The sequence below is a fragment of the Prosopis cineraria genome, unplaced genomic scaffold (assembly GCF_029017545.1).
Source record: "Prosopis cineraria cultivar Desert tree isolate PC_DT_omini unplaced genomic scaffold, ASM2901754v1 PC135, whole genome shotgun sequence".
NCBI lineage: Eukaryota > Viridiplantae > Streptophyta > Magnoliopsida > Fabales > Fabaceae > Prosopis > Prosopis cineraria.
Window position 1 is genome coordinate 45,178 of NW_026555462.1, and position 9,459 is coordinate 54,636.

General features: G+C 32.3%; 2 protein-coding genes across 2 annotated transcripts; both read left to right on the forward strand.

Moving 5' to 3' along the window:
- The first annotated feature begins 576 nt into the window (after nt 1-576).
- LOC129295528 (uncharacterized) lies at nt 577-1,933 on the forward strand. The gene is made up of 7 exons (XM_054934054.1): nt 577-652; nt 735-827; nt 930-1,040; nt 1,123-1,215; nt 1,512-1,604; nt 1,785-1,877; nt 1,920-1,933. Exons 1-7 carry the CDS (start codon nt 577-579, stop codon nt 1,931-1,933), a joined length of 573 nt encoding a protein of 190 aa, XP_054790029.1.
- Nucleotides 1,934-2,470: 537 nt separating this feature from the next.
- On the forward strand, nt 2,471-7,262 carry LOC129295529 (BAG family molecular chaperone regulator 6-like). Its single transcript, XM_054934055.1, has 18 exons — nt 2,471-2,478; nt 2,562-2,654; nt 2,830-2,922; nt 3,023-3,133; nt 3,216-3,308; nt 3,410-3,520; nt 3,603-3,695; nt 3,799-3,909; nt 3,995-4,087; nt 4,263-4,355; nt 4,455-4,565; nt 5,026-5,118; nt 5,220-5,330; nt 5,413-5,505; nt 5,682-5,774; nt 5,877-5,987; nt 6,070-6,162; nt 6,769-7,262. The coding sequence occupies exons 3-18, from the start codon at nt 2,832-2,834 to the stop codon at nt 7,260-7,262; spliced, it is 1,995 nt and encodes a 664-aa protein (XP_054790030.1). The 5' UTR covers nt 2,471-2,478; nt 2,562-2,654; nt 2,830-2,831.
- Nucleotides 7,263-9,459: the final 2,197 nt, after the last annotated feature.

A 9,459-nucleotide genomic window follows, 5' to 3' on the forward strand; every position in this document is an offset into this window, starting at 1 on the left:
GAGAAACCCTTAATACAAAGTGACCAAGATATAGAGAAACTTGCCACAGCACAAACTAGAGGTTTTTATTTGTTTTGTTTTCCTTTTTTTAAGTTAGTATTCTTTGGATGAAATAACAATTATTCTGCCACGGTGTTAATAAAAATCTTCTAGAAGAATCACATGATTCATATATTGAGACTCAAGAGATGTGCGACACCATCAAGAAGCCTTTAATTCTAGCTGATCAGAATGAACAAAACTCTTCCACAATTCCTGATGCAGGTAATGATTTTGTCTTGCAAGCTCTAGTGAAATTTTGTAAGAGAATTTCCTGTCTTATAATGCTTTTTTCACTACTTTCTAGCTATTGAAACTGAAGAAATTCGTGACACCATGGAGACACCCTTGACTCAAAGCGACCAAGATGTAGAGAAACTTGCCACAGCACAAACTATAGGTTCTTATTTGTTTTGTTTCCCTTCTCTTCCTCTTTTTTTAGGTATTGTTCTTTAAATAAAATAATAATTATTCTACCATGGTGTTAATAAAAATCTTCTAGAAGAATCACGTGATTCATATGTTGAGACTCAAGAGATGTGTGACACTATCAAGAAGCCTTCAATTCTAGCTGATCAGAATGAACAAAACTCTTCCACAAATCTTGATGCAGGTAATGATTTTGTCTTGCAAGCTCCAGTCAAATTTTGTAAGAGAATTTCCTATCTTATAATGCTTTTTTCACTACTTTTTAGCTATTGAAACCGAAGAGATTCGTGACACCACAGAGAAATCCTTGACTCAAAGCAACCAAGATGCAGAGAAACTTGCCACAGCACAAACTAGAGGTTCTTATTTGTTTTGTTTCCCTTCTCTTTCTCTTTTTTAAAGTAGTATTCTTTGGATGAAATAACAATTATTCTACCACGGTGTTAATAAAAATCTTCTAGAAGAATCACTTGATTCATATGTTGAGACTCAAGAGATGTGTGACACCATCAAGAAGCCTTCAATTCGAGTTTATCAGAATGAACAAAACTCTTCCACAAATCTTGATGCAGGTAATGATTTTCTCTTGCAAGCTTCAACTAAATTTTGTAAGAGAATTTCCTATCTTATAATGCTTTTTTCACTCCTTTCTAGCTATTGAAACTGAAGAGATTCCTGACACTACAAAGAAAGCCTTGACTCAAAGTGATCAAGATACAGAGAAACTTGCCACAGCACAAACCAGAGGTTCTTATTTGTTTTGTTTCCCTTCTCTTTCTCATTTTTTAGGTATTTTTCTTTGAATAAAATAACAATTATTCTATCATAGTGTTAATAAAAATCTACCAAAAAAAATGAAATGATTCATATGTTAAGACTCAAGAGATGTGCGACACTATCAATAAGCCTTCAATTCCAACTGCTTAGAATGAACTAAAGTCTTCTACAATTCCTGATGCAAGTAATGATTTTGTCTTGCAAGCTCTAGTGAAATTTTGGAGGAGAATTTCCTTTCTTATAATTCTTTTTTGACTATTTTCTAGCAATTGAAACTCAAGAGATTCATGACACCATGGAAAAAACCTTGATTCAAAGTGACCAGGATGCAGAGAAACTTACCGCAGCACAAACCAGAGGTTCTTATTTGTTTTGTTTCCCTTTTCTTTCTCTTTTTTAAGGTAGTATTCTTTAGATGAAATAAAAATTATTCTACCACGGTGTTAATAAAAATATGCTTGAAGAACCACGTGATTCATATGTTAAGATAGATCATTCATAATAAAAATCTTTCTTTTTTTTTTCTCTCTATTTTTTAGCTATTGGAACTCAAGAGATTCAGGACACCAAGGAGAAACCGTTGACTCAAAGTGACCAAGATGCAGAGAAACTTGCCACAGTACAAACCAGAGGTTCTTATTTGTTTTATTTCCTTTTTCTTTCTCTTTTTTAAGGTAGTATTCTTTAGAAGAAATAACAATTATTCTGCTATGGAGTTAATAAAAATCTTCTAGAAGAATCACGTGATTCATATGTTGAGACTCAAGAGATGTGCGACACCATCAAGAAGCCTTCAATTCCAGCTGATCAGAATGAACAAAACTCTTCCACAAATCTTGATGCAGGTAATGATTTTGTCTTGCAAGCTCCAGTCAAATTTTGTAAGAGAATTTCCTATCTTATAATGCTTTTTTCACTACTTTTTAGCTATTGAAACCGAAGAGATTCGTGACACCACAGAGAAATCCTTGACTCAAAGCAACCAAGATGCAGAGAAACTTGCCACAGCACAAACTAGAGGTTCTTATTTGTTTTGTTTCTTTTCTCTTTCTCTTTTTCTAGATAGTATTCTTTGGATGAAATAACAATTATTCTACCATGGTCTTAATAAAAATCTACTAGAAGAATCACATGATTCACATGTTAAGGCTCAAGAGTTAACCGACACCATCAAGAAGCCTTCAATTTCAGGTGATCAAAATGAACTAAACTCTTCCACAATTCCTAATGCAGGTAATGATTTTGTGTTGCAAGCTCCAGTGAAATTTTGTAAGAGAGTTTTCTGTCTTATAATGCTTTTTTTTACAACTTTCCAGCTATTGAAACCCAAGAGATTCGTGATACTATAGAGAAACCCTTGACTCAAAGTGACCAAGATGGAGAGAAACTTGCCACAGCACAAACCATAGGTTCTTACTTTTTGTTTCCTTTTCCTCTCTCTTTTTTTTGGGCAGTATACTTTGGATGAACTAAAAATTATTCTACCATAATGTTAATAAAAATCTGCTAGAAGAATCACATGATTCATATGTTGAGACTCATGATTCATAATAAAAATCTCTTTCTTTTTTCACTACTTCCTAGCTATGAGAACTCAAGAGGTTCGTGACACCACGGAGAAGGCCCTGATTCAAATTGACCAAGATGCAGTGAAACTTGCCACAGCACAAGCAATAGGTTCTTATTTGTTTTGTTTCCCTTCTCTTTCTCTTTTTCAAGGTAATATCTTTAGATGAAATAACAATTATTCTGCCACGATGTTAATAAAAACTTCTAGAAGAATCACGTGATTTATATGTTGAGACTCAAGAGATGTGCGACACCATCAAGAAGCCTTCAATTCCAGCTAATCAGAATGAACAAAACTCTTCCACAAATCTTGATGCAGGTAATGATTTTGTCTTGCAAGCTCCAGTCAAATTTTGTAAGAGAATTTCCTATCTTATAATGCTTTTTTCACTACTTTTTAGCTATTGAAACTGAAGAGATTCGTGACACCACGGAGAAATCATTGACTCAAAGTGACCAAGATGCAGAGAAACTTGCCACAGCACAAACTAGAGGTTCTTATTTGTTTTGTTTCCCTTTTCTTTCTCCTTTTTAAGGTAGTATTCTTTAGATGAAATAATAATTATTCTGCCACGGTGTTAATAAAAACTTCTAGAAGAATCACGTGATTCATATGTTGAGACTCAAGAGATGTGCGATACCATCAAGAAGCCTTCAATTCCAGCTGATCAGAATGAACAAAACTCTTCCATAAATCTTGATGCAGGTAATGATTTTGTCTTGCAAGCTCCAGTCAAATTTTGTAAGAGAATTTCCTATCTTATAATGCTTTTTTCACTACTTTTTAGCTATTGAAACCGAAGAGATTCGTGACACCACAGAGAAATCCTTGACTCAAAGCAACCAAGATGCAGAGAAACTTGCCACAGCACAAACTAGAGGTTCTTATTTGTTTTGTTTCTTTTCTCTTTCTCTTTTTTTTAGATAGTATTCTTTGGATGAAATAACAATCATTCTACCATGGTCTTAATAAAAATCTACTAGAAGAATCACATGATTCACATGTTGAGGCTCAAGAGTTAACCGACACCATCAAGAAGCCTTCAATTCCAGGTGATCAAAATGAACCAAACTCTTCCACAATTCCTAATGCAGGTAATGATTTTGTGTTGCAAGCTCCAGTGAAATTTTGTAAGAGAGTTTCTTGTCTTATAATGCTTTTTTTTTTACAACTTTTCAGCTATTGAAACCCAAGAGATTCGTGACACTATAGAGAAACCCTTAACTCAAAGTGACCAAGATGGAGAGAAACTTGCCACAGCACAAACCATAGGTTCTTACTTTTTGTTTCCTTTTCCTCTCTCTTTTTTTTGGGCAGTATACTTTGGATGAACTAAAAATTATTCTACCATAATGTTAATAAAAATCTGCTAGAAGAATCACATGATTCATATGTTGAGACTCATGATTCATAATAAAAATCTCTTTCTTTTTTCACTACTTCCTAGCTATGAGAACTCAAGAGGTTCGTGACACCACGGAGAAGGCCCTGATTCAAATTGACCAAGATGCAGTGAAACTTGCCACAGCACAAGCAATAGGTTCTTATTTGTTTTGTTTCCCTTCTCTTTCTCTTTTTAAGGTAGTATCTTTAGATGAAATAACAATTATTCTGCCACGATGTTAATAAAAACTTCTAGAAGAATCACGTGATTCACATGTTGAGACTCAAGAGATGTGCGACACCATCAAGAAGCCTTCAATTCCAGCTGATCAGAATGAACAAAACTCTTCCACAAATCTTGATGCAGGTAATGATTTTGTCTTACAAGCTCCAGTCAAATTTTGTAAGAGAATTTCCAGTCTTATAATGCTTTTTTCACTACTTTCTAGCTATTGAAACTCAAGAGATTTATGACACTACGGAGAAACCCTTAATACAAAGTGACCAAGATATAGAGAAAATTGCCACAGCATAAACTAGAGGTTTTTATTTGTTTTGTTTTCCTTTTTTTAAGTTAGTATTCTTTGGATGAAATAACAATTATTCTGCCACGGTGTTAATAAAAATCTTTTAGAAGAATCACATGATTTATATATTGAGACTCAAGAGATGTGCGACACCATCAAGAAGCCTTCAATTCCAGCTGATCAGAATGAACAAAACTCTTCCATAAATCTTGATACAAGCAATGATTTTATCTTGCAAGCTCCAGTCAAATTTTGTAAGAGAATTTCCTATCTTATAATGCTTTTTTCACTACTTTCTAGCTATTGAAACTAAAGAGATTCGTGACACCACGGAGAAATCATTGACTCAAAGTGACCAAGATGCAGAGAAACTTACCACAGCACAAACCAGAGGTTCTTATTTATTTTGTTTCCATTTTCTTTCTCCTTTTTAAGGTAGTATTCTTTAGATGAAATAACAATTATTCTGCCACGGTGTTAATAAAAACTTCTAGAAGAATCACGTGATTCACATGTTGAGACTCAAGAGATGTGCGACACCATCAAGAAGCCTTCAATTCCAGCTGATCAGAATGAACAAAACTCTTCCACAAATCTTGATGCAGGTAATGATTTTGTCTTACAAGCTCCAGTCAAATTTTGTAAGAGAATTTCCTATCTTATAATGCTTTTTTCACTACTTTTTAGCTATTGAAATCGAAGAGATTCGTGACACCACAGAGAAATCCTTGACTCAAAGCAACCAAGATGCAGAGAAACTTGCCACAGCACAAACTAGAGGTTCTTATTTGTTTTGTTTCTTTTCTCTTTCTCTTTTTTTAGATAGTATTTTTTGGATGAAATAACAATCATTCTACCATGGTCTTAATAAAAATCTACTAGAAGAATCACATGATTCATATGTTGAGACTCATGATTCATAATAAAAATCTCTTTCTTTTTTCACTACTTCCTAGCTATGAGAACTCAAGAGGTTCGTGACACCACGGAGAAGGCCCTAATTCAAATTGACCAAGATGCAGAGAAACTTGCCACAGCACAAGCAATAGGTTCTTATTTGTTTTGTTTCCCTTTTCTTTCTCTTTTTTAAGGTAGTATTCTTTAGATGAAATAACAATTATTCTACCATGGTGTTAATAAAAATCTTCCAGAACAATCACATGATTCGTATGTTGAGACTCAAGAGATGTGCGACACCACCAAGAAACCTTCAATTCCAACTGCTCAAAATGAACAAAACTCTTCCACAATTCCTAATGCAGGTAATGATTTTGTCTTACAAGTTTCAATGAAATTGTGCAAGAGAGTTTCCTGTCTTATAATGTTTTTTTCTTTGCTTTCTAGCTATTGAAACTCAAGAGATTCATGACACCCTAGAGAAACCCTTGATTCAAAGTGACCAAGATGCAGAGAAACTTACCACAGCACAAACTACAGGTTCTTATTTGTTTTATTTCTTTTCTCTTTCTCTTTTTTTAGGTAGTATTCTTTGGATGAAATAATAATTATTCTACCACAGTCTTAATAAAAATCTACTAGAAGAATCACATGATTCATATGTTAAGGCTCAATAGTTGTGCAACACTATTAAGAAGCCTTCAATTTTAGCTAATCAAAATGAACCAAACCCTTCCACAATTCTTAATGCATGTAATGATTTTGTCTTGCAAGCTCCAGTGAAATTTTACATGAGAGTTTCCTTTCTTATAATGCTTTTCTCACTACTTTCTAGTCTTTTGAACTCAAGAGATTCATGACACCACAAAGAAACCCTTGATTCAAAGTGACCTAGATGCAGTAAAACTTGCTACAGTACAAAATACAAGTTCTTATCCTATTTTATATGTATTAATTTTTTCTTTTTTTTGATTAGTTTTATCGAATGGACTAATAATTATTCTATCATGGTGTTTACTAAAGAATCACATGATTTATATATCTTTTTAGCAAGATAATTTTCTCTTTTCTCATTATTGATTTAACCTATTTTTTGTTGTGTGTTTTTTAATTTGGCTATTGATTCATCACATTCACAACCTCCAGATCCTATGAATTCATCAATACAAGAATCCAACATTTATAATAACTATAAGGGAATGATTGACATTCCTGAAAAAGACATGCCATATTTGGAGGCTGGGGTAAAGCAACATCCTCAAGTGCTTGATTGGCTGAAAGTAAAACGAAGAAGGATGTTTGCTTCCTCCTTCTTTTCCTTATTTGCTGAGGTGACTCGCCTTTTGAGAACCACTCGAAGAGGTGAATTGACAGAGGATGATCGAAACTACATTAAAGAGTGTTGTGCCGCCTTACAAGGGGTTGGTTTTGATTATTCATGGATCAAGTATGTGCATAGCCGTATTGAGGAATGTGGTGATGGGGAAGACATCAAGAGGAAGCTTGAGGAGGCTGAAGATCAAGCTTTAAAACTGAATGCTCAGCTTGAGTCTATCAAGAAAGATTTAGCTCTTGTGCAATCATCGATAGTGTCTTTTTGTGACAAGGCTAGTAAGCTAGATGATTTCATTGAGTCCTAAAGTTTATGTGTACTCCTTATAAAGCTACCTGATTCGACATTTTCATTTTTAGCACTATACATTTACTTTTATATTTTGATTTGTGGTTTGTCTAATACACATTATTTGTAGTAATATGTCATTTGCATCCATGCAATTGTTCTGTATGTCAGGTATTAAAGGAATTGGCAATACTATATCCTTCTCTTGATACTATTTTAATTATTGGCTTTGGATTGTGGTGTTGGAGATTAATTTTAAGTCATTCTAAAATAAGAAAATGAATCAAAGCATTTCTTATTTTTAATCTCATTATCTTCAAACAATAAGTGCCTTATTCAAATTTAACAAGATAGAATATGCCTTGTAAATTGAATTCTAAGATTTTGACTAAATAGTTATTTAATATTTTTTTATAGTTTAAAGAACCCGACTGAATGGTTAGATTAGTTGGACCGTTGATTGGACTCGCTAACTACTTGGCTTGAACCAAAAAACTATTTTTATGATTGAGCTAAGTTAAATTAGAGTTGAGTCACCATTAAGTCGGAACTCAAAACTGAGACAAGTATCGAACAAGTCTACAATTCATATAATAAAAAGTTTCGTATAATCATCTTTAATTTGATGATTCTTTACCTTAATTAATTGTTATAATTTTCTATAATATTAATTGAATTAACTAGAAGAATCAATCATATGACTCAAAATCCTTCAATACGGATAATTGTTTAATCAAATCATAATGTTTATAACTGTGGATAATAGGGAAATAAAGTTTTTTCCCCTAGCCATTTACAATGAAGTAATTTATTTTTATTCTTCAAAAACTAATTCATTTTGTTTTGTCAATTTCTTTTACCTTGAAACTAACAATCTAAATTGTAGTTATGTTTGACGAATCTTACATATAGTATTCATAATATATGCTCCATCTGGTTCTTGATATAAGATAAAGTTTAAAAGTTTCTTTTAGTTCTTAATATAAGGTAAAGTTAGATTAATCAAATTTTTTTTCAATTCTACCCCTTATTTATTTATGGTAAAACATAACTATTAGTCCCTGTAGTTTTATTGTGTTTTGTTATTGATTGTTGTACTTTTTTCAATATTCTAGATCCCTTTAGTTTTTCTTATTTATAACATTAGTCCATCTACATTTTAATTTACCCACAGGCATGATGTCGTGCACTAACAAAAGTGTTAAAATTATCTAATATGTAACTAACAACATTAATGAGGATGCTAACATCCTTAAAACACTTGACAATTTGACTTAGCACTAAGTGAAAAAAGGATAATTGGTTTTTGATGAAGACTGTTCTGGCAACTGCACTTGTTAATGTCAGATAGTGATTTTCATGTCATTATGGGTCAAGCCTTTTATCTTATACATCAAATGTTCTAATATAACACTGTTAATGCTACATTATTGTCTCTTTGATCATATTTAAAAATAAAAAGACTAATGTTGTAGATAGGAAAGCTATAGGGACCTCAAATTTTTTTTAAAAAAAGTACATAAACCAATAACAAAACATAATAAAACTGTTAGGACCAATAGTTATATTTTTCTTTTATATATTATCACTTAATTTTCTAGACAATAATTTATTATGATTATTAATCATAAAAAATAGTAAAATTGAAAAGTTATATGTATATATCTATATTTACAATTTTAAAAATATATCTACTATAATTTGGTTAACCTCTTTTTTTTTTGGAATACTAGGCCTTAAAAAACCCTTGTAAGGCAATCAAGATCAAGTCATGTCTGAGACCTTGGAAAAATCATAAGGTGGTGAGTTGTTTAAAACCGTAATATCGAAGTTGTCTCGAGATGTTTGATGGATAAACAAGTTGGCACATCAATTTTCTTCTTTATAGATATGGCCTAAGGTGATCTCTCAATTCTTAAGTTAGTTAACTTTGAAGTACTGTTCAATCATACCACAACTGTCATAACTATTGAGAACTAATGTAAGGCTATTATAATTAATTGTAGATAAATTATGCACCAAAAACTATTAATACTTAAATTATTAATAAATTATGTGACATTATGTCATGGTCTAAATTAAACCTATGAAATTATATATATTCAAATAGCTCTTAATAGCAAATAAAAAAAAGGGAAAAATACAACAGGGGGAGAGAATTATAGAATTCAAAAGGAAAGGGAAGAGAAGAAATACAGAGGGATCAGAAGGGAAGA

Coding starts and splice junctions, on each gene's coding strand:
- LOC129295528 (XM_054934054.1), top strand. CDS start 577: ATGTGTGACACTATCAAGAAGCCTTCAATTCTAGCTGATCAGAATGAA. Junction 828..929: donor TGCCACAGCACAAACTAGAG/GTTCTTATTTGT, acceptor AAAATCTTCTAG/AAGAATCACTTGATTCATAT. Junction 1,216..1,511: donor TGCCACAGCACAAACCAGAG/GTTCTTATTTGT, acceptor ACTATTTTCTAG/CAATTGAAACTCAAGAGATT.
- LOC129295529 (XM_054934055.1), top strand. CDS start 2,832: ATGAGAACTCAAGAGGTTCGTGACACCACGGAGAAGGCCCTGATTCAA. Junction 3,309..3,409: donor TGCCACAGCACAAACTAGAG/GTTCTTATTTGT, acceptor AAAAACTTCTAG/AAGAATCACGTGATTCATAT. Junction 3,696..3,798: donor TGCCACAGCACAAACTAGAG/GTTCTTATTTGT, acceptor AAAATCTACTAG/AAGAATCACATGATTCACAT.